General features: G+C 36.1%; 1 protein-coding gene across 2 annotated transcripts in view; it reads right to left on the bottom strand.

Annotated features, from left to right (window-relative positions):
• Positions 1-22079, bottom strand: part of LOC100371816 (uncharacterized) — a 79436-nt gene extending 57357 nt beyond the window's left edge. For both annotated transcript variants that reach the window (XM_085491801.1, XM_085491802.1), the window contains exon 1: positions 21746-22079. In XM_085491801.1, coding sequence (XP_085347927.1) covers positions 21746-21866 — 121 coding nt within the window. In that variant the 5' untranslated portion in view covers positions 21867-22079. The remainder of the gene's footprint in view (positions 1-21745) is intronic.
• Positions 22080-26747: the final 4668 nt, after the last annotated feature.

Raw genomic sequence — 26747 nt, 5'->3', positions numbered from 1 at the left:
ATTGATGCAGTTAGGCCTTTCAAAAAATCAGAGAAAGATATCCCAATGAAAGTGTGAAGAGTATGTGATGCCTTTAGAATCATGTCGAAGCCAATTGTTTAGGAGCAGCTTATGGTACTGTTTACTCAATCAAGGCCATTAATTAACAATACCAATGTCATTATTAGATTTATACGTAATACAATTTTAAATTGTCACCCCTTTCGTAATGACAGCTGAGTTGCTAGAGAGGTCTACGATTCTTCGTCGAGATTGGGAACTCGTTTTCTTGAGTATCCCGTTATACAGGTGGGACGTTCCAACGTTCAATCTGAGAGGTATGACTCCCCTGTGCAGTTTGACTTTATTATTCACGGCAGTACCATGTTCATGATATTATCTAGGTTCTTAGATCACAAATATAACGATAAGAACGGGTCATGGTCAGATGCATCGGAATGTTAATGTTTTATGCCATATGAATATATAGTAACATTTAAATCATATTTCGCATGCCCCAATTTGTCTGACAATGTCGCCAGAACATAGCTCCATATTCACGCAATCATCACACAATGACAGAGCAAGCTACAAACATACATGCTATTTTCTTTTTGCAACATATTCCATCAGCAGGGGTCTTCCCCTTAATTTACGTTTTTTTAATCTAATAACGTCTATACTTCCGTTTAGTCTGGGTAAGGTTCCAGCAGGGCGATACACCCTTTCTTCATAGACAAAAAGGTCAGTGATCTTCATAGACAGAAGGTCAGTGATATGCCTCTTAGAGGACACAGCTGAGTAGCACAATAGAAACCATATGTAATAGCTAAGTCTGGTTAAGCGCACATACTGAATATGTGTAACATACTGAAAAATGCTTGCAGTCCAAGCAATTAACGGGTTGAGTTAGGCCCGGTATGTGACGTTTATTGAGTCATTAACGACTTTTCACGCTACCAGTCAACTGGACATTTGCTGAGCATACGTTAGACAGTCACCATTATTGACTCAGGTTCTGCTGCAGTTCGAAAACACACAATGCAGTTACCTTTGAAAAGTTATACGAGAACCTCATTAACTTGACACTTACGACAATATAGACTATAAATATAAACAAATGTCAAAGTTATGCTTGTTTCTTTCTCTGCTCTATAAAATGTTAACAGGGAGGTGATGATAGCATGCACGCATAACTGAACACCCGATAAAAACCAGATGATCATAGGAGGAAGCGAATAAATCTTAAGTAGTTGTTTTTTCTCTCTCTAAATTTAGCACACTGCTGTGATCACACAGTAGTACATTTCGTTGTTTTATAGGTAACGTGGACTTCAAACCCAAATATATCAAACGAAAGATTTTGTCTCTAATCAGGGTGAATTGGTGGGATTTTACTATATGCTTGTGGGTATTATTGTCTTATGGCCAATTAGAAGATCAATTTGCCTGGCAATAATCTGATACAAGTTACGTTTTTTAATTACTTATTATATTGGCAATTAAATTATTTATTTATTTATCTGTGTCAACATACAACAAACATTATCTCTATAGGTCCTATGGATATGATATTATCCAATTGATTCAGTGCCCTTTAAACAAAATAAGTACAAATGTCGAATAATAATCGAATAATTTTCTTCTCAATTCGGTAATAATTTCTGTTCTTGAGATTCTCTGGAATGGTTTACTTCATTGCAATACGTCGGGACTGGTAACCACATCCTGGGGAGAATATCTCTATTTCCTTCATGGCTACTGTTCTTTTGAAAAAGAATCAACAGACTGTAACCTCTTAACAACTATATAACTACTCCAAATTCCCCTATTTTAAGTGATATTAAAGCGTTAATTGACTAATTGTGTCTGCTTCTCCACGTTGGTGAAAAGTCATAGAGCAAATAGTTGTAATGAAAAGGCGTGCAGCCTTTGACTCCCCCACAGGTCTATTGCTTATAGTGGCCATCTACAGTGCAAAGGCCCAGTAAATCTCGTTCCTGTTAAGTCACTGTGTGACCCAAGTCTTTTAGTTTTAACTGGTTTAAGGGTGGCCTGTCAGCCTGCAGCGCGGATTCGAATTCCGTGTGTAGACCCACAATTGTGCACGTGCCGGGTGCATCGCATGGGACCCATATCGAAGGCAACGCGGCACGACGATCGCTGCCTTTCGAATATCATCCAACTTTATAAAAGTAATCGTTATGACATGGTTGACTTTACTCCAAAACTCACACGCGTCTTATTCTCTCATGATATTATACGGGTATGTATGTGTGTGTGTCTGTGGAGGGTGTCAACCAGGCCGAAAATATTCCCATCATGCTTACGTCAATTGCCGAATATTATTTAATGGTGGTATAAATATAGGAGATGTGGTTATTAAATGTTTATGAATATATAATTTTCCCAGTTATATATGTCAGAATTACAAAGTAAATTAGTTAGAGATGGCGACGAACAATATATACCAGGCATCTTACAGAATACCTTATTAGGAAATACAAATGCCAAATAAGGTACTATGACTCAATAATTGCCTTAAAGTGAAATGCAAATCGAAAACCTAATAAATATCACCACAGTCTGTATACACCAGGGAGTGAACACTATCCATGAGTCACCATGGTAACTGCACCGTCTGCGTGCATATTGTGCAGTGTCTTCGTTCTAACCCTATATTCGGGCATAAATAACGTAAATGTTATGTGAAGTTAAAATGTGCGAACATTTAAGATCGTATGGTGTCATTTACTTCAGATCGAGCCCTTTTGTCTCCATCATATCGAATGACAACCAAAGTTGACATGGATTTAAAGTCAGGTAAAACGATATTTAATGTTCACATTACTCAAATATCTTTGTTCAAACATATGTGTCATATTAACAGAATGTTTATTGTAGTTATAATATCATTTCATCTGAAATAGCGAATGAATACTAAAGTGATACATTAATATGAAGGTAGGCTGCAGCTCAACCTCTTACGGAAATATATCATTTCGCGCGCAACTTGGGGAAACGTGCAATATGGACGTTGATTGTGCATTTATTCAAGGTAGCAACACAGTGCAGTGATCAGTGACATTAATTAATACAACATATCCATCGTCCGAAAGTTGAAATCAGGCGAATACGTTAATACATATGCCGTGTAAATGTTTATGTAAAGGATTACTTGACGTTTAATTGCGCTATTCGTTTTTTTTACTATTCTGATTATTAAAATTTCAATTTGTTACACTGTCATCCATGCTAATGAACTGCGAATTGCACGTGACGATCGTAACACTGCAAGACTGCGTTTTATTAGTTATCTATCGTTGTTTTCTAACTATAACCTAATAACTACATGTTACCAACATTTCCTTTGACAGGCTGCAATTGACACGCAGGTTTCTTGTACATTGTCGCAAGAAATACTCGCACAGATATTGGTACATTATATGCACTAATATATATTTGCCTATATCTAAGCTTTCAGATGATGTATAGGTTGTTTTATAGCATACTTAGTGGAGAGAAGGTCTGAATTACTGATCTATTTTTTTCTCACTCGTCTTATCCCTGTTGGAAGCTTAATAGACACAAGAAATTTCATATGCATATCATACCCATGACCTGCACACAAGACTGTCTATGTCTGTTGCCAGTTCATAATGTTAGAATGCCGTCAGTGTATACCCTGCCACGAATGGCTGACCAATATATCTTATAGGGTGGGTAATTTATTCATAGACAATGTCACATTGTCACTAAAAAAAGCACATTCTAGGTCCGCCTTCTATCTAAGTACTTCACAATGTTTCTAATGTTCTTATACTTTCTTATTCAAAGCTAAGACCAGCCACTCAAACAAAGCTTACCTAACCCATTAAAATGCATCTTGTACGACGTGGAATGGTTTTATGTGGACGCAAAAATCACAGCTGAGAACAGTTTATAATTTCATTCATCCCATTCTTGCAATTTATAAATAGTCCGATCCTGCATTCCTTTGGTGCTACTGTTACTGTCTAAATGAATTCTTTATTACCATACTCTCGTTGGTATCTAGTTTCTATCGCATACAGTGAGTGTATTAAAGATCAAGAAGTTCAAATCTAATTAATTAACTTCCAAAAGTGTGAGACATTTCTGTCAATGACTTTGTAATATGTATGTCTGGTTCACCTCCACGGTTAGTTACGCGTGATTAGTTCAAGATAATTATTGATCTAATTAAATTTTTTGCATTTTGATGACAATAATTGTCTCGTCGCCGGGAATTGATGCGATAAATACAGTGTATTATAATTTGCATACATGGCAGAACATTCAGTGTAACTACTTCCAAGTAATTGTATACGCTCAGAAACCTTACAAAAGATCTGTTTTTCACACAAATTAGATGAAGACGGCTTACCAAGTACTAAGTCAATAATACAAGTTTAGATTGTCGCTAAAATGAACAAATCTGATTAAGGTAAGTAATCTCATACACGCTGACCCTAATATGCCCACACACAAATCTGAATATGGTCAAGCAATTGTATCTACCCATAAATCTGAATATGGTCAACCAATTGTATCTACCCATAAATCTGAATATGGTCAACCAATTGTATCTACCCATAAATCTGAATATGGTCAACCAATTGCATCTACCCATAAATCTGAATATGGTCAACCAATTGTATCTACCCATAAATCTGAATATGGTCAACCAATTGTATCTACCCATAAATCTGAATATTGTCAACCAATTGTATCTACCCATAAATCTGAATATGGTCAACCAATTGTATCTACCCATAAATCTGAATATGGTCAACCAATTGTATCTACCCATAAATCTGAATATGGTCAACCAATTGCATCTACCCATAAATCTGAATATGGTCAACCAATTGTATCTACCCATAAATCTGAATATGGTCAACCAATTGTATCTACCCATAAATCTGAATATTGTCAACCAATTGTATCTACCCATAAATCTGAATATGGTCAACCAATTGTATCTACCCATAAATCTGAATATGGTCAACCAATTAAATCTACCAATAAATCTGAATATTGTCAACCAATTGTATCTACCCATAAATCTGAATATGGTCAACCAATTGTATCTACCCATAAATCTGAATATTGTCAACCAATTGTATCTACCCATAAATCTGAATATGGTCAAACAATTGTATCTACCCATAAATCTGAATATGGTCAAGCAATTGTATCTACCCATAAATCTGAATATGGTCAACCAATTGTATCTACCCATAAATCTGAATATGGTCAACCAATTGTATCTACCCATAAATCTGAATATTGTCAAGCAATTGTATCTACCCATAAATCTGAATATGGTCAACCAATTGTATCTACCCATAAATCTGAATATGGTCAAGCAATTGTATCTACCCATAAATCTGAATATGGTCAACCAATTGTATCTACCCATAAATCTGAATATTGTCAACCAATTGCATCTACCCATAAATCTGAATATGGTCAACCAATTGTATCTACCCATAAATCTGAATATGGTCAACCAATTGCATCTACCCATAAATCTGAATATGGTCAACCAATTGTATCTACCCATAAATCTGAATATGGTCAAGCAATTGTAACTACCCATAAATCTGAATATGGTCAACCAATTGTATCTACCCATAAATCTGAATATTGTCAACCAATTGTATCTACCCATAAATCTGAATATGGTCAACCAATTGTATCTACCCATAAATCTGAATATGGTCAACCAATTGTATCTACCCATAAATCTGAATATGGTCAACCAATTGTATCTACCCATAAATCTGAATATGGTCAACCAATTGTATCTACCCATAAATCTGAATATGGTCAACCAATTGTATCTACCCATAAATCTGAATATGGTCAAGCAATTGTATCTACCCATTAATCTGAATATGGTCAAGCAATTGTATCTACCCATAAATCTGAATATGGTCAAGCAATTGTATCTACCCATAAATCTGAATATGGTCAACCAATTGTATCTACCCATAACTCTGAATATGGTTAAGCAATTGTATCTACCCATAAATCTGAATATGGTCAACCAATTGTATCTACCCATAAATCTGAATATTGTCAACCAATTGTATCTACCCATAAATCTGAATATGGTCAACCAATTGTATCTACCCATAAATCTGAATATGGTCAACCAATTGTATCTACCCATAAATCTGAATATGGTCAACCAATTGTATCTACCCATAAATCTGAATATGGTCAACCAATTGTATCTACCCATAAATCTGAATATGGTCAACCAATTGTATCTACCCATAAATCTGAATATGGTCAAGCAATTGTATCTACCCATTAATCTGAATATGGTCAAGCAATTGTATCTACCCATAAATCTGAATATGGTCAAGCAATTGTATCTACCCATAAATCTGAATATGGTCAAGCAATTGTATCTACCCATAAATCTGAATATTGTCAACCAATTGCATCTACCCATAAATCTGAATATGGTCAACCAATTGTATCTACCCATAAATCTGAATATGGTCAACCAATTGTATCTACCCATAAATCTGAATATGGTCAACCAATTGTATCTACCCATAACTCTGAATATGGTCAAGCAATTGTATCTACCCATAAATCTGAATATGGTCAACCAATTGTATCTACCCATAAATCTGAATATTGTCAACCAATTGCATCTACCCATAAATCTGAATACGGTCAAGCAATTGTATCTACCCATAAATCTGAATATGGTCAACCAATTGTATCTACCCATAAATCTGAATATGGTCAAGCAATTGTATCTACCCATAAATCTGAATATGGTCAACCAATTGTATCTACCCATAAATCTGAATATTGTCAACCAATTGTATCTACCCATAAATCTGAATATGGTCAACCAATTGTATCTACCCATAAATCTGAATATGGTCAACCAATTGTATCTACCCATAAATCTGAATATGGTCAACCAATTGTATCTACCCATCAATCTGAATATGGTCAACCAATTGTATCTACCCATAAATCTGAATATGGTCAACCAATTGTATCTACCCATAAATCTGAATATTGTCAACCAATTGCATCTACCCATAAATCTGAATATGGTCAACCAATTGTATCTACCCATAAATCTGAATATTGTCAACCAATTGTATCTACCCATAAATCTGAATATGGTCAAACAATTGTATCTACCCATAAATCTGAATATGGTCAAGCAATTGTATCTACCCATAAATCTGAATATGGTCAACCAATTGTATCTACCCATAAATCTGAATATGGTCAACCAATTGTATCTACCCATAAATCTGAATATTGTCAAGCAATTGTATCTACCCATAAATCTGAATATGGTCAACCAATTGTATCTACCCATAAATCTGAATATGGTCAAGCAATTGTATCTACCCATAAATCTGAATATGGTCAACCAATTGTATCTACCCATAAATCTGAATATTGTCAACCAATTGCATCTACCCATAAATCTGAATATGGTCAACCAATTGTATCTACCCATAAATCTGAATATGGTCAACCAATTGCATCTACCCATAAATCTGAATATGGTCAACCAATTGTATCTACCCATAAATCTGAATATGGTCAAGCAATTGTAACTACCCATAAATCTGAATATGGTCAACCAATTGTATCTACCCATAAATCTGAATATTGTCAACCAATTGTATCTACCCATAAATCTGAATATGGTCAACCAATTGTATCTACCCATAAATCTGAATATGGTCAACCAATTGTATCTACCCATAAATCTGAATATGGTCAACCAATTGTATCTACCCATAAATCTGAATATGGTCAACCAATTGTATCTACCCATAAATCTGAATATGGTCAACCAATTGTATCTACCCATAAATCTGAATATGGTCAAGCAATTGTATCTACCCATTAATCTGAATATGGTCAAGCAATTGTATCTACCCATAAATCTGAATATGGTCAAGCAATTGTATCTACCCATAAATCTGAATATGGTCAACCAATTGTATCTACCCATAACTCTGAATATGGTTAAGCAATTGTATCTACCCATAAATCTGAATATGGTCAACCAATTGTATCTACCCATAAATCTGAATATTGTCAACCAATTGTATCTACCCATAAATCTGAATATGGTCAACCAATTGTATCTACCCATAAATCTGAATATGGTCAACCAATTGTATCTACCCATAAATCTGAATATGGTCAACCAATTGTATCTACCCATAAATCTGAATATGGTCAACCAATTGTATCTACCCATAAATCTGAATATGGTCAACCAATTGTATCTACCCATAAATCTGAATATGGTCAAGCAATTGTATCTACCCATTAATCTGAATATGGTCAAGCAATTGTATCTACCCATAAATCTGAATATGGTCAAGCAATTGTATCTACCCATAAATCTGAATATGGTCAAGCAATTGTATCTACCCATAAATCTGAATATTGTCAACCAATTGCATCTACCCATAAATCTGAATATGGTCAACCAATTGTATCTACCCATAAATCTGAATATGGTCAACCAATTGTATCTACCCATAAATCTGAATATGGTCAACCAATTGTATCTACCCATAACTCTGAATATGGTCAAGCAATTGTATCTACCCATAAATCTGAATATGGTCAACCAATTGTATCTACCCATAAATCTGAATATTGTCAACCAATTGCATCTACCCATAAATCTGAATACGGTCAAGCAATTGTATCTACCCATAAATCTGAATATGGTCAACCAATTGTATCTACCCATAAATCTGAATATGGTCAAGCAATTGTATCTACCCATAAATCTGAATATGGTCAACCAATTGTATCTACCCATAAATCTGAATATTGTCAACCAATTGTATCTACCCATAAATCTGAATATGGTCAACCAATTGTATCTACCCATAAATCTGAATATGGTCAACCAATTGTATCTACCCATAAATCTGAATATGGTCAACCAATTGTATCTACCCATCAATCTGAATATGGTCAACCAATTGTATCTACCCATAAATCTGAATATGGTCAACCAATTGTATCTACCCATAAATCTGAATATTGTCAACCAATTGCATCTACCCATAAATCTGAATATGGTCAACCAATTGTATCTACCCATAAATCTGAATATTGTCAACCAATTGTATCTACCCATAAATCTGAATATGGTCAACCAATTGTATCTACCCATAAATCTGAATATGGTCAACCAATTGTATCTACCCATAAATCTGAATATGGTCAAGCAATTGTATCTACCCATAAATCTGAATATGGTCAACCAATTGTATCTACCCATAAATCTGAATATTGTCAACCAATTGTATCTACCCATAAATCTGAATATGGTCAACCAATTGTATCTACCCATAAATCTGAATATGGTCAACCAATTGTATCTACCCATAAATCTGAATATGGTCAACCAATTGTATCTACCCATAAATCTGAATATGGTCAACCAATTGTATCTACCCATAAATCTGAATATTGTCAACCAATTGCATCTACCCATAAATTTGAATATGGTCAACCAATTGTATCTACCCATAAATCTGAATATGGTCAACCAATTGTATCTACCCATAAATCTGAATATGGTCAACCAATTGTATCTACCCATAACTCTGAATATGGTTAAGCAATTGTATCTACCCATAAATCTGAATATGGTCAACCAATTGTATCTACCCATAAATCTGAATATTGTCAACCAATTGTATCTACCCATAAATCTGAATATGGTCAACCAATTGCATCTACCCATAAATCTGAATATGGTCAACCAATTGTATCTACCCATAACTCTGAATATGGTTAAGCAATTGTATCTACCCATAAATCTGAATATGGTCAACCAATTGTATCTACCCATAAATCTGAATATGGTCAACCAATTGTATCTACCCATAAATCTGAATATGGTCAACCGATTGTATCTACTCATAAATCTGAATATTGTCAACCATTTGTATCTACCCATAAATCTGAATATGGTCAAGCAATTCTTTCTACCCATAAATCTGAATATGGTCAAGCAATTCTTTCTACCCATAAATCTGAATATGGTCAACCAATTGTATCTACCCATTAATCTGAATATGGTCAAGCAATTGTATCTACCCATAAATCTGAATATGGTCAAGCAATTGTATCTACCCATAAATCTGAATATGGTCAAGCAATTGTATCTACCCATAAATCTGAATATTGTCAACCAATTGCATCTACCCATAAATCTGAATATGGTCAACCAATTGTATCTACCCATAAATCTGAATATGGTCAACCAATTGTATCTACCCATAAATCTGAATATGGTCAACCAATTGTATCTACCCATAACTCTGAATATGGTCAAGCAATTGTATCTACCCATAAATCTGAATATGGTCAACCAATTGTATCTACCCATAAATCTGAATATTGTCAACCAATTGCATCTACCCATAAATCTGAATACGGTCAAGCAATTGTATCTACCCATAAATCTGAATATGGTCAACCAATTGTATCTACCCATAAATCTGAATATGGTCAAGCAATTGTATCTACCCATAAATCTGAATATGGTCAACCAATTGTATCTACCCATAAATCTGAATATTGTCAACCAATTGTATCTACCCATAAATCTGAATATGGTCAACCAATTGTATCTACCCATAAATCTGAATATGGTCAACCAATTGTATCTACCCATAAATCTGAATATGGTCAACCAATTGTATCTACCCATCAATCTGAATATGGTCAACCAATTGTATCTACCCATAAATCTGAATATGGTCAACCAATTGTATCTACCCATAAATCTGAATATTGTCAACCAATTGCATCTACCCATAAATCTGAATATGGTCAACCAATTGTATCTACCCATAAATCTGAATATTGTCAACCAATTGTATCTACCCATAAATCTGAATATGGTCAACCAATTGTATCTACCCATAAATCTGAATATGGTCAACCAATTGTATCTACCCATAAATCTGAATATGGTCAAGCAATTGTATCTACCCATAAATCTGAATATGGTCAACCAATTGTATCTACCCATAAATCTGAATATTGTCAACCAATTGTATCTACCCATAAATCTGAATATGGTCAACCAATTGTATCTACCCATAAATCTGAATATGGTCAACCAATTGTATCTACCCATAAATCTGAATATGGTCAACCAATTGTATCTACCCATAAATCTGAATATGGTCAACCAATTGTATCTACCCATAAATCTGAATATTGTCAACCAATTGCATCTACCCATAAATTTGAATATGGTCAACCAATTGTATCTACCCATAAATCTGAATATGGTCAACCAATTGTATCTACCCATAAATCTGAATATGGTCAACCAATTGTATCTACCCATAACTCTGAATATGGTTAAGCAATTGTATCTACCCATAAATCTGAATATGGTCAACCAATTGTATCTACCCATAAATCTGAATATTGTCAACCAATTGTATCTACCCATAAATCTGAATATGGTCAACCAATTGCATCTACCCATAAATCTGAATATGGTCAACCAATTGTATCTACCCATAAATCTGAATATGGTCAACCAATTACATCTACCCATAACTCTGAATATGGTCAAACAATTGCATCTACCCATAAATCTGAATATGGTCAAGCAATTGTATCTACCCATAAATCTGAATATGGTCAAGCAATTGTATCTACCCATAAATCTGAATATGGTCAACCGATTGTATCTACTCATAAATCTGAATATGGTCAAGCAATTGTATCTACCCATAAATCTGAATATGGTCAAGCAATTGTATCTACCCATAAATCTGAATAAGGTCAACCAATTGTATCTACCCATAAATCTGAATATGGTCAAGCAATTGTATCTACCCATAAATCTGAATATGGTCAAGGAATTCTTTCTACCCATAAATCTGAATATGGTCAACCAATTATATATATACCCATCAATCTGAATATGGTCAAGCAATTGTATCTTCCCATAAATCTGAATATGGTCAACCAATTGCATCTACCCATATATCTCTGAATATGGTCAACCAATTGTATCTACCCATAAATCTCAATATGGTCAAGCAATTGTATCTACCCATAACTCTGAATATGGTCAAGCAATTTCATCTACTCATAAATCTCAATATGGTCAAACAATTGCATCTACCCATAAATCTGAATATGGTCAAGCAATTGAATCTACCCATAAATCTGAATATGGTCAAGCAATTGAATCTACCCATAAATCTCAATATGGTCAACCAATTGTATCTACCAATAAATCTGAATATGGTCAACCAATTGAATCTACCCATAAATCTGAATATGGTCAAGCAATTGAATCTACCCATAAATCTCAATATGGTCAACCAATTGTATCTACCCATAAATCTGAATATGGTCAACCAATTGAATCTACCCATACATCTGAATATGGTCAATCAATTGTATCTACCCATAAATCTGAATATGGTCAAGCAATTGTATCTACCCATAAATCTGAATGTGGTCAAGCAATTCTTTCTACCCATAAATCTGAATATGGTCAACCAATTGTATCTACCCATAAATCTGAATATGGCCAACCAATTGTATCTACCCATCAATCTGAATATGGTCAAGCAATTGTATCTACCCATACATCTGAATATGGTCAACCAATTGTATCTACTCATCAATCTGAATATGGTCAAGCAATTGTATCTACCCATAAATCTGAATATGGTCAACCAATTGTATCTACCCATAAATCTGAATATGGTCAACCAATTGTATCTACCCATAAATCTGAATATGGTCAACCAATTGTATCTACCCATAAATCTGAATATGGTCAACCAATTGTATCTACTCATCAATCTGATATGGTCAAGCAATTGTATCTACCCATCAATCTGAATATGGTCAACCATTTGAATCTACCCATAAATCTGAATATGGTCAACCAATTGTATCTACCCATAAATCTGAATATGGTCAACCAATTGTATCTACCCATAAATCTGAATATGGTCAAGCAATTGCATCTGCCCATAAATCTGAATATGGTCAACCAATTGCATCTACCCATAAATCTGAATATGGTCAAGCAATTGTATCTACCCATAAATCTGAATATGGTCAACCAATTGTATCTACCCATAAATCTGAATATGGTCAACCAATTGTATCTACCCATAAATCTGAATATGGTCAACCAATTGTATCTACCCATAAATCTGAATATGGTCAAGCAATTGTATCTACCCATAAATCTGAATATGGTCAACCAATTGTATCTACCCATAAATCTGAATATTGTCAACCAATTGCATCTACCCATAAATCTGAATATGGTCAAGCAATTGTATCTACCCATAAATCTGAATATGGTCAACCAATTGTATCTACCCATAAATCTGAATATGGTCAACCAATTGTATCTACCCATAAATCTGAATATGGTCAACCAATTGCATCTACCCATAAATCTGAATATTGTCAACCAATTGTATCTACCCATAAATCTGAATATGGTCAAGCAATTGTATCTACCCATAAATCTGAATATTGTCAACCAATTGTATCTACCCATAAATCTGAATATGGTCAACCAATTGTACCTACCCATAAATCTGAATATGTTCAACCAATTGTATCTACAGCTGACAGTGCACATACAATAAAAGCCACGTGATCAGAAACATTCACGACATTTCCAAGAACCAAATTAATGGCATTTTCCCCTATATCATAGGGGAATAGTACTAGTACATATAAATCACACAGTATTTCAGTTCTGTGCAATAATTAGACAAGGTGCAGTTAAGTGTGAATAAAAATATTTCATTCGTTATACCGTGTAAACGAACTGTTTTTCTACATTCGAACTATAATGGTGATGACGTGTCACATATGCATGGGCAAAATAATCAAATTTCAAAATAACAGTTCTTTGCAAAGCAGTCGACAAGTTCCCACGATTGGCACGTTTGTTCAAACAAAAGTTGGCAGAATTAGTCAAGAACAAGGATACACAATAAACTTGAACAAGTAGAGTTCGTGTCAATTACTACTAGAATGGAAAAATGGAAAATCTATGAGACGCCCAGAAATCCCGCATGCTACGTGAAAACGTTCATGTCTTATACAAGAAAACTCAACTATATCTAGGACAAATTCTTGTAACGAACAAAACAGTGGACAAGAAAGAGCTTTATAGTATAACTAAATATAACTAAAGAAGCAAAATAATAAATCATTGTTACTGACATAGTCCCCATTAGAGTTAGGGGAAATATTTAAGCATAGTTAGTAATTGAGAGTGGGTAATTTGTTGGTATATATCAACAGAAATTATGTATTCAATTACTCTTCCAAAATCGAAATATAAGGTCAGAAATTAAACAGGATAGGATATTCGTGTATTTTTTGTATCCAAACTCGGTATGGTAAAAAAGCAATATTGTAGGCAGTCAACCATCTTTGATCTGATTGTGAAACTAATTGTCACGAACATGTATCATAACATGTATAATTTGAAAAGAAAACCCCATGTCAACGATACATTTTGAAAAAACAAGATGGCTGTTAGTTGGTTATTTTAAATTTGAACACAAAGGAATCTCAAAATGTATTATGTTTGTACCAAAAACCGAAAATCCTGCCCAAGATACTACATTTTCCAAAAACCAAGATGGATTCCAGTCGGCCATCTCTGATCTGATTATGAAACAAACCGACATGGACATGTTAGTGTATTTCGAGAAAACATATATACATTTTTTGAATTTGACCTTCAACTTTTTGCCCCTAAAATGTAACCAAGTTCCGCTAGTTACGTTGGAAACATGCAAAACTTAAAGACGCTAGTTAGTATTCCTTTCGAGTTTTATTGTCAACAAACACACATACGGTAACTATCACAGTGGCATAAACATAAATAAACATCACGGTCGAATGATTCAATTGCTTTACAGAGTTTAAAGGGTGGTAGTCGTCGCGCCGCGTCCTGTTCGATATCACAGGCGCTCGGAACGTTTCTTGGCTAATAAAAAATTACCTAAAGTGGGATCGGCATAGTTAGTCAGTCGCCGGTAAATTCCCCTACTACTCATATAATAACTCATATAATAACTCATATAATTATTATATGAGTAGTAGGGGAATTTACCGGCGACTGACTAACTATGCCGATCCCACTTTAGGTAATTTTTTATTAGCCAAGAAACGTTCCGAGCGCCTGTGTTCGATATGGGACTCATAGCGACGTATACAACGCGTGTAAAATACATTGTTTATTTACATGAAACTCATACGCGCGCTGCGCGACGACCACCGCGCTTTAATATTTTGAAATTATATTTCAACTTGATCCAAGTTTTTATTTTCTGAAAGTACACAGATATTATTATTGCACATATTGGGAACGTTTACTAGAAGAGTACATTGACATATAATTATTCCATACATTCTCCTTATGTTTCACCCTTTTACGGCTCACGCTGAAGAACATCACACTAATTACAGGAAATATAGCAGAATAATGATGACTGAGCTGAGGAGTCGTATATAAATCGAATATTGATGACTGAGCTGGGGACTCCTGTTACTTTTGTCAATTCACGAATCTGTTAACAATCCTGGAGGGATCATACTTGGGAGAAATAATAGGATGATAAAACGTGTATTGTACAGTGTTAGTTGTCAAATCATAATCCCTGGCCTATGTATGACATATTACCTCTAGTATGCACTGCAATAGAGATTTTGGGGTATGCATATATGAATGTATGCTGCTAAAAACGTTATGAAATCCGATAAGTAGTGAATTTGACCCCTGACCGTTGCACAGACTGCATGTCACATTGATTGCCAATAAGGGCACTCGTATAAAAAAATAATCCGATATAAATGAAACAATTACAAATGATGAATATGCTAACTATGCAGGATTGAAGTAAATTACATATGATACGTCAAATGATATATCAACCGTAGAACATTCTTGATAAGGAATATATAGTTCGGGATGGAAGGATATCTCGCTGGTAGCGCGTGGTAGCACTCCGCTGGGTGAGAAAGGAATATCCCAACACAAAATAAAAGAATATTAGCCATTGCATTACCTCGCCCGTCCAAAAAATACAACAATATAAAGCAAGTTAGACCACCCATTCTAACTCGCATGGCTCGATCCAACCCGTTTTTCTTTAGTGGGTCTACGCATTTCCCTCGCTTGGCCTGAATTACACGCAAGACAGCGGCAAACGCTACAGAATGCTGCCAGAGTGTTTATTTTGATTAACGTCCGATTAACTTCTTATTATTCCCGCATCACAATGACCTGAATCTTTTTTAAACAGATATCCGCACATACTGTTTATGTCTGACGCGATCAAGTGAAGTAAATGAGATTAGGAGAAACCTCCTCTGATTGGCTAATCTACTCAAGTGTGGGTAAATATAATAGCTCATAAATGGAAGGTCGTCTCTGATTGGTCAACGCACCGGCTGTATTTCTGTTTAACTATTTCAGTCTCGTAGTTTACGAAAGGCCACCTCGGATTGACTACTCCTTCGTCAGGTGGATTATGTGAGACCGACTATGATTGATGTACGATTCTCACGTGATAATACGAGTGGCTGTAACTGATTGGCTACCGTATTGATGCGTGTAAGTTTAATAACTCCCGTGTTGGTAGTTTACCGAAGGTACCTTAGTACTTCCACAGACCTTCTATTCATAGCTTCTTTTCCGGATGAGATTTAACTCCATATAGAAAATCAATAAGTCGTCCAAGTAGTGTCAAGTAAAATACATAAATGAATCAAGTGAAAAGGGACTGCGATCAGACTTTTCAGTAAACCATGGCTTGGTTTTACTACTTTTCAAAGTTTCAAGATTGCATATTAATAATTACTTTACATAAACCTTCGCACTGACGACACATCAATTACCAATAGGTCTCAAACTCTTTTTTTTTAAAGAACCCACAAATGTTTCTGTTGATCGCTTAACCTCTAATTCGCATGCGCATGCGTGAACAGTTTTATAACCAACACGCGTCCGTTTTCTTTCAGGTTCTTGAAGTAAAAGTTAAATGGCAGAATACTTTGATTTCTCGCTACGGCTTTCAAATTGCTCTCCTGTTACTAAATACTCTACAAACTAAATATAATCGAGTCTGTCCCTCCGAAGAGTAAACAAAGCCCCCTTTCAACGACCGGTAATGTTATCCTCAAGGAAAACGGGCGGCCAGACACCTTAGAAAATAATAACTTGCAGACGACCCATGCTTTCAGCCCTGCATGCTTTATAGAGACTCGGTAGCACCTGTCTATCCACTGACTGGATTCTTCGGAGCTTTAAATTTGAACCAAGCGATAAATAGTAGAAAATTTACATTGTAGAGCATGGCAGATATTATTAACATTATATTTATTTATTTAAGTGTGTGTGTGCGCTGAATTCTATGGAATTGTATGACGTAACTGAAGTGCGTAATCGGCACAGCTGTTTTCAAGTACTACCTTGAAAACTAGGGGCTACAAAGTACGGTCCTTGAAAACCCCACAAAATGGCCTCTAGAAATGTGGAGTGTAACTTCTAAACTGAGTAGGTCAACATATCCCGACTGTTCTGCCACTCACTGGCCGACTCCAAGTTTCGTTTGAATTGTCTCATTCTGGCAATTCTGTCGACGGCTCTCACAAAATTGTATCCAACGCAACGAGTGCGATACTTATCTCGTTTTCCATTCCCATAGATACGGACGCGGTGATTGGTGGATTGTGTTCACGCGAGAAATGTAGCACTCTTGTGGTAAAATAGTTTCCTTCAATGCACAGTTGTGTGAGCGTCAATTCGTGTATCAAATTTTCGTTGAAGTGGCTAAGCTTAGCGGGAGCCTAATTAATAGAATGGAGACAGCTATTTGACCATCTACTCACTGTTTTCTTTGTGCGAATTGTTATTTTTTGAATCACGGTCATGTACACGTATGTGTAATTCAAATTATGTTGAAATCTGATTTCACATTCTGCATTGAACTTTCATTTTGGTTCAATACTGGTGCCCATCTCACCATATTTGCCAAATAACAATTACGAACAAAATTAAAGATATCGTGGAAATTGTTTTCTCCTTCTAGTTTCTGGCGATCTCTCGGAATCAGTATGTGTAGTTAGGTCAATACGTAAATTCCAGCCCACCAAAAAAAATATACATATATTACATCGCAATGTAATACTGATACAATGAAAGTATATATGTCCATAGCACGTTATTTTTTCGTGAAGCCGGGTAGCGTGATTGTCTATGGCCGCTGAGCAAAAAGCAAGGCAATGATATATGTTGTACGTATACCGCCGCACACTAAAGGTCACCCCTAGTAATCAGTGAGTGCGGTAACATATGTTTCTTATCGGAAATCTTTTCGGGGGAAGTTATTACTCATCGGACATGCTGCCCATTGCCATGACACCCTTCCTGTTATACAGGATTCATAATATAAGCCTTAATAATCGTGCTCGTCACCCCGGCAACGGTCTTGAGAAAAGGAGAAATAATTTAAATTAGAATCACTGCGCGCTTTACCGTCCCCAACTTGTCTCAGTACAATTTGAATTGTATTATTTTATTATTGCACAATAAACAAGTCTAGACAGTCGATGACATCATCATAAGATAACTACATGCGCGTTTCGCACGATAAGCCATGTCACTTTGCGTGAAGCCTTCAACATACGACTGTTGCTAGTACGTACACTTCTCAGGTCACTGAAAATACAAGTTTGACGATAAATCACGCCAATTTTATTCGTCGTTGTTTTATTTGCATTCTTAAAATGACGCTATCAAATTGATTTATTCGCAAATTTGATGATTGAGCTGCACAGGTGACATGTTAGGGAAAAAATGACAAAATTTAAATTAAGCACGGTGGAGGGTAATGCATATGCATTCGAATATGAGTGGACTGCCTTAGGCTACCCGAGTGAGCTGACATAAGGTGAAGTTGTTATTTAAATCCGGCAAAGCGCAAAAGTAAATTGATTTTAGTTTTGCTTTGCTTTTGATTTACTTTTGATTTATTTATAAATTGCAAAATTCAAACTGAAACGAGAGGTTTATATTGGCCAATAGTATAAAATATTGGAATATTTTCAAATCACGGCATTAGTCATTGCGCTCGTTGATTGGCTGGTTTGGTGACAATGGTTTTTTGTATCAATAGTAATTTCTTTTCAACTTTATTTTATTTCAACAAGTTACAGAAGAAAAAACTTGCGCATGCGTCCGCGGATTTCGTACTAGTTTGTACGTAGTTGGGACCCCGTTTTATTAAAATGGTACAGTAACACCATCATGATACTGTAAGGTCACGGCGTTACCAATGATTCACGCAAACGGCGCCATCGTGGGGGTCAACCGCGGGGCTCGGGGGTCATCCGTCCAAGAATAGTAAGAATACTAGAAGTACTCACTACTAAAGCTGTTGTCGCGGCCCCGTGGTCTTTGTGCTCATAACCGGAGATCATTATCACCGCCATTGAAAGCGGCAGGCCGCCGTCATGCCCATTTAAACACGCGACCAAGACGGGGACGTGGCGAATGAGAAAGATGTGCGGAATTCAGTCCGGAAGTAGATACCTGTCTGGTTGAATTGCTAAACATTCAGTCGGTTGGCAGCATAATTAATGCCTTTCTGAAGTGTCCATGTGCATTTCTCTATTCAACGCAGTGTTTTGTAAACACAGGGATGCTAATTTAATGTTTGCACTAAATGTAGAAAACAACTTCTAAAGTGGTGAAAAACATTCTACACAGGGCTCGATGGGTGGTAAAAATAGCCACGTACACAGCAGTCCGGGTAAAGTGTAGCTCAAGTGACTATTGCTCGTGTATGTTTTGGATTTAGGTATCATGGTCGGGATCAGTGTTGGACATGTTATACGACCGTTGATAGATCAGTGGCTATACAGTCACGCGGATATCAGTGGAGCGTGAATTCTTGGTGAGAAGTCAGCGGCATTAGTGGACCCCGAACGCCACGACCGCGCCCTAGGACTTGCGAACTCGATCACCAATACAAAGCCAGGTAGTCAATATAGAAATTGGCCAGGCGAATTATCTACTTCCCGACATTGACGTTTTCAGGGCAAATAATTGAAACATGATCAAGTGGAAATAACCATGAAAAAATGCCCTTATCGTAGATCATCGTCGCCGATAAGAATGGTGTTAACCGCCATGTAAGTGTATACTAACAAACGTAAGTACAAAGAGGGGAACGCGGTCGAATTGGGAACACGGGCCCTTGGGTGTTCGTGGAAATCATACATTTGATTTCTTGGGATAACGCCAGTGGGCCAGATAGTGACTGTATCTGGTATTCGCACGGTCGGCCAACAGGGTATATGCATTTTTTCTCTATAGCTGAAAACACACTTTCAATCAAATATCTACAAGACTTCAACTGAAACACATTAGCTCCTTGCGTGCTATGTATTCTTCTGTCGCTATGTGTAAAGGTATTAAAACAACGGTTAACACGTCACAGAGTTGATGAACAACTCACTATGATGCCTCCATTCTGTACAATTAAAGCCATGTGGATCGAATCGACTACTCTACACTATCGAGGAACACCTTCTAGCCTTCTGTTGTCCAAGGTCTCTCTCCATCAGTCCGCCTATCTTTAAATCAATAAATACACATACTAGTTCAATACCACATGGGCCGTAAAGTCCTCCATTCTAGCTTACATGGCTGACAAAATAAATACGTTGCGCGAAAATGAATGGTCTTTAAGAACTCACTCAATTAGACGGAAGGGCGTATTTTGTCTGAAGTTTAAAAAGATTTAAGTCGAGACTACACCCCCGGATTGGCTTTTTGCCAAAGTATAGTTTTATCTTTCTCCTCAAATATGGCCCACTGTCGCATCATGGATCCATTTCTTTTTTCATTATTTTCAGAAAATGACATGTGAACCCCATGGTTAACCTTCCTTACGCAGAGCGAGACGAAAAAAGATAAATTGTTAGGATAGCATCTTAATTATACGCCACAAAAGCGTCATTCAAGTGTTTCCCGGTCCTCGTCTTGTATGTGACAGGAATTGCCCATCGACGCGACTACTGTCTGAAAGTGTTTCCGTCACATCCTGTGTACCCTCTACATCTCTACTGCGTACCACTAAATACAACAAATTCTTTGTCCAGACTCCCAGCAAGAACGTGAGAAAAAATCATAAAACACCGGAGGCAACTTCCAAAAAAAAAAATACCTTCAAAAAAATATTCCTATGGTTACTTTAAATTGAGTAGTAATATGCAATATCTTTTTCTGTTGCAGTATGAGCAAATGGGTTGACTTTTGACAAAACTCAGCGTGGACCCTTGACCGTTGTGTTCTGAGTGACCCTAGAAAACCTTCACATACGTGTAAGTGTATGTGAGGGGGGAAATGGGTTATATTTTAACTTCCCCGCTGCGGTTGTGCGATTATCAAACACATCGTGTGAGTTCATCACATATCCAGTATTGACAGTACAGCCTAACACTGATGGAACTTGGAAAGCGCGTTCCGATTGCACAAAATATGCGTCAACTTATTTATAAAGCACAGATAATGATCTTTAAAGATAAGATAGCCAATGCCAGCTGATATTGAATTTTGAACACCATGTTGGAAAAAGTAAGGAGCTGAAAGATGTGGACATAAAATAAGACTTACCCGGGGGAATTGGAACAACCGTGCATTTTGTGCATGAAAAGACTGCTGCAAATAGACTGAAGAACAAAACGCTCTCCCAAGGGCTTGAATTATGCCGACTATATTTCCTAGGCCGGGCCATCACCAGCTTTGGCTAACGTCCAAAATCAAAGCGTCCTTTGAAAAGTTACGTTAACTAGTGGCATCCAGCCATTAGACGAGCTTAATGAATAGCAGCGAAAAACCTGAAACCGGCCCAAGCACAGCGCAACTCAAGAGTTCAGTGAAGATCTCGTCAACTTCTGCAGTGGCTCACGCGAGACCGAGGCCCCCACGTCTATGACCTAAACCACGTCACGGTCTGACTAGTGCACCAATCGCAGTGCAGACTGAAGAATGTCCGGACTTTCTTGATCGTGCCGTTTAGTTGAATAACAGCCGGAGTCTTTTGCCACAATTGAATCAACATTAAGGCAACATGGTTGCCATGGATACGTCTAATGGCAGTAGCCACAGGGGCAACCGAAATGGTCTCAGACGTTCTTTGTTTAATTTTCAGCTGAAGTTGGAGTGTGGAGCGCTTTCCTACAAACTAGTCCGGAAAAGACTCAGCTGGCCGCCTCAAGTGAAATCCAGGTCTAAACTTATGGAAGAGCAAAGCAATTAACGATGCTTAAGGGGGACTAAGCCTTCGTGTTTGTCGGGTCAATTAAATCCTTCTAATGAAATAAATTCGCAGGTGCTGTGCTGGTCAGATTTGATCTCAAATATTGTTGCCATGGAAATACTACGGTCAGTACTGTCTAAAAATAACAAATAGGTGTTCACGTCGTGGAACTTTCACGGGTTTTGTAATCATAAGGTAGTAAAAGTAAAACGCTTTAAAATTGTGACTAGTGTGTGTTGAGTGAGCGGAACTCTTCAAAATGCTACTGGGCATTGAAACTTTTTACGTCAGCTTGCATTACTTATTTTCACATGTGATGTTTGTTGTACGGTGTGACGTGGAGATGTCTACCTGGTCAATTATCCCACGTGAGGAGATTGTCCTGATTTCATATTAGTGTGCTCATTTTTTATTATTATTTGTTTATTTGAGAGGATCGGTCAGGAATAAAAAGTGTAGAATCACTACATTAACATCACTAACAGAAATCAGTAGTATGTCTTATCATTTTAAATTCACCTTGTCAAACTTGAAAAAAGTTACACGTTTGTAAATCCCGTTTGCTACACGCTATTGAAAACACTGAATGATTTTATTTATGTATCAATTTTGGTCGCGTTTGAGAATTGTAGTAAAAACAATGTGTTTGTGGCAGATCGTATATCATATTGTCGCTGGTCGACCGTTATGTCAGTGAACGTGTCCTCGGCCAAGGTACAAACTTTCAGTTTACGCCCGAGTCTATCGGCGAGGGCGCAGTAATTCCCGCCGAGCTCGACGGGAAAAATGATTGGAGTTGAAATCATATGATTAATATTCCCTATTTGATTAATGTTAATTACTGTTATTGGATTACATTAATATATTTAAAATATTCGTATAAAACTACGACTATATTGCAAGTGCACATAGCGTGAATATTGTTTATTGTGAAGTTGAAATATCACCCCAGATCTAAAATTAATAAAATTGAACATTTTCCATGCAAAGTCATATTGTATAAACGTATGTTATTTTCAGAACACAGCAATATCGGTGATGTGAACGGCTTTTCTGTCACCCATTAATTTCATACCACCAATTTACCAATTAGCATATCAAACTAATATAATTGTTGTTAGCCAATGGGTTTGTTCACCTCGCTGTGTCTGAAGCGCGGCGTGTGAGGGCGTACATGTGGGAAGGTTTATTTATTGACAAGTATCAGTGATCTGTGAATCTGGACAACACTCGATTAGACACTTCAGAACGGCTGCTTTTCTGAGAATATTGAAAGCAGAGAGCCTTACAAATATATGTGTTTTGTGTACATCCATTTTGTAGGAGAACGAGCTGACGAACGCGTGTTTTTCTAACTAGAATTATATTACATACCAAATTAAAATAATATGTTTATCTTTGTAACCTCTTTTTTTTTAAGAGAAATTCACCCAAACGCAGAAAGTGAATAAAGTGGAAATGCTTAGTACATAATGATAAATTGTATGTGCACCAATTTTGAAAGAGTACGAATCTTTTTGTTGAATGAGCATGGGTGCTAATATTATTAACCGAGTTCTCTGCAATTTAAAGCCCTTTCCATTTACCTAGTTACACATTAAGCGTTTCTTTAGTTGAATGTCAAATACAAGTTGGTCTTCACAGAACAGATATGCATGGTTATCTTTCGGCCATGTTTCTCCATAATTTTAACCAATCGATCCCTGTAGGCAATGGACAATTATGTGTAATTGATTCAACATTAATAAAAAAAATACAGAAAAAAAATATAGAGATGGAAGAAAACTGTACCAATCTTTTTGCCAAAGAAAATTAATACCTTCCTGAAATTTCAAACGAAGTCGTTTATTTCTAATATTCACACGTGTGAGGGCGCGATAACAAAATAGAACGATAATAAATGACTGTCATCAATATTTTTTCACCCAAACACGAACAACTTAAAGCAACGACGATACAGGAAATTTTTGGATAAAACTGATTATTTAGTTAATACTGGTGTGTCTTTTTAATTACTAGTTATAGTTTAACCGGTAGGTTTTTGTTATTGATAATTTGGTTATTATTGAGAAGGTTATTATAAACCAGCAAATTCTTTAGTGGCAAGTAGGTTGTTATTATTAATCAACCGCTTGTTATTGTTCATTAGGTTGTTTTTAATGGATGAGTTGTTATTTACCAGTAGATAGTTTTAATTTTTTTATTGGCCAGAAAGTTGTTATTGAACAGTGAGTTGTTATTCGTAAGTTACATGTGTGTACACTGCGTTGACAAATGTACGCTTATATTTACCGAGTAAATATTTCTATTTATGAAGGTCATTGATAAGTGGAGCAATCCATTGTCTAAACAGGCGGTGGCGACAATTGATAAAGTAAACAACTTTATGGATTTCGTATCCTTATTGGGAGTTTGAAAATAATACAATAAAGAATGCTGTTTAAATAAACAACAGTTAGCTAAAAAAGTAACAAAATAAAGTAAACAATTAGAAAATTACATCAATTAGTAAAACAGAACAAAAGTAAAAAAAAAAATACAAGAAATGTAAAATTGAGTGATTATTTCGGGGCAGCTGGTGGTAACAATACAAGAGACGTAGATACAAGACAAATTAAACTTTAATATATGTTTTTTTTAATAATATATACCCTAATAATCCTACCTCATGTGCCCTAACTGTGCTGGGATACAAGACTACAATATTTTATGGAAAATCTCCTGACATGAGCATCCTAATAAAAAAAAACATAAACACTTTCATGACGGGGGAGGTGACCAATGCACTTCTTAGTTGCAGAATGTTTACACACTTAGAAGGCCTTATGCATGCATGTCAGGTATATTAGCGACTCTCGTGACCATGACGTGGAGTGCGATACCACTAATTCACGGTGGCCGCCTGTAAGCGGTGTTTGTTTTCACTGTGGCGGTGATAACCGCGGCTAATAAAATGTGGTGTTGAAATATGTCCGTAGGACTTAAAGCGCTGACCATCGTTGAACCGTGTTAGTAATATAGAGTCTCAAAGTGGAGACTGGCCATGTGCGTGAATGTGTTTCACCATAGTCACGTTTTACGTTACCTCCTGCATTAAGCTAAGTTCGATAAAATTACGTATAACTACTTCAAAATGGTTTATACGTATTTTCATCGCGACGTGCTAGTAACATGTATTATATGACACCTGTCTTTACCAAAATATTGTATAGGACGTAATTATTAGCTGATATTGACGCAGTTGATATGCGCAAAGTCAGCAATAGAATGTATTGTACCTCAGCTACTTCCGCCTGTTTCTCTGTTTCGCTACCGAAATGTATATACCAGCCTCCTCCTTCTGTTTCTTCGCTTCGCTGCCGAATTGAAAATATAGGCTCTTTTCGGCAGCAAAGCACAGAAACAGTCGGATGAAACTGGGGTATGGAATGTATTGTTACCTTCACAAGACAGTGAATTTAACACCTAGTGAATATACCTACAAGGTCAAGCACGCTAAAATTTAACTTAGTGAATATCCCCCTCTGCAGTTATAGAACAAGGTTAAATTTACTAGTATTTGGGAATTATATATTTATACGTATTTTAATAACTCTCTAACAGAGAATACAAAGAAGATGTCACATGAGTGGCTATACAATGTCAGATTTAATAAACGCTTGTAGTAATTTTTATTTATTCTGAGCCTTTAGCGAGGAACAAACGAAAATTATTACTCTCCAGCTCATTTAATAAATCTGGTATTGAAACAGCAAGTTAAAAAATATGATTAAATAAATAATGATTATTCATTAAAAATACTATAGCGAGTTTTAAGTCAAATCAAGGTTTTTGCTTCTTTGCATGGTCCAAGAGAAAATAGAAAAATAGAGCGGTTTTATTTTTTTTTAATTAAATACCACAGCAACAAAAAATATGTTCAACGTTTAATATTTATTAAATATTGCTTCTCCAATACATACATTAAAGGCTGAGTTGGATCAACAAAACGTCTTCTGGGCTTGAAACTGAAAACATACATTTCTCCATTACACCGTAAGTGGCACACTTTAGTGGTACTCAACATAAAATTATTGTAACAAGTTTAAGAAATGCGCGAAGAACAGGTTTTAAACTGATGCGCGCGATGGGGTTCTCGCAGAACATTTCGGGTTTTTTTGCCTTTATAATAGGGAAATGTTTTTATAATTGCGTGTTATTTTTTTCGGAGATGATGCTAAATTAGTCGAAATGAGCATTTGACTTCGTCATAGAAAAAATGAAAGATAAGAGATGACTTAGTATCAATAGGGTCAGAATCTGCTCGGCTCACTGTGACGTCAAATGCACAATTACTAACCGTGTCGAAGCCTAACT

The sequence above is a fragment of the Saccoglossus kowalevskii genome, chromosome 17 (assembly GCF_978046115.1).
Source record: "Saccoglossus kowalevskii chromosome 17, keSacKowa6.1, whole genome shotgun sequence".
Classification (NCBI taxonomy): domain Eukaryota; kingdom Metazoa; phylum Hemichordata; class Enteropneusta; family Harrimaniidae; genus Saccoglossus; species Saccoglossus kowalevskii.
The sequence above is the reverse complement of the archived record's forward strand: the minus strand, read 5'-3'. Positions and strand labels throughout refer to the sequence as shown.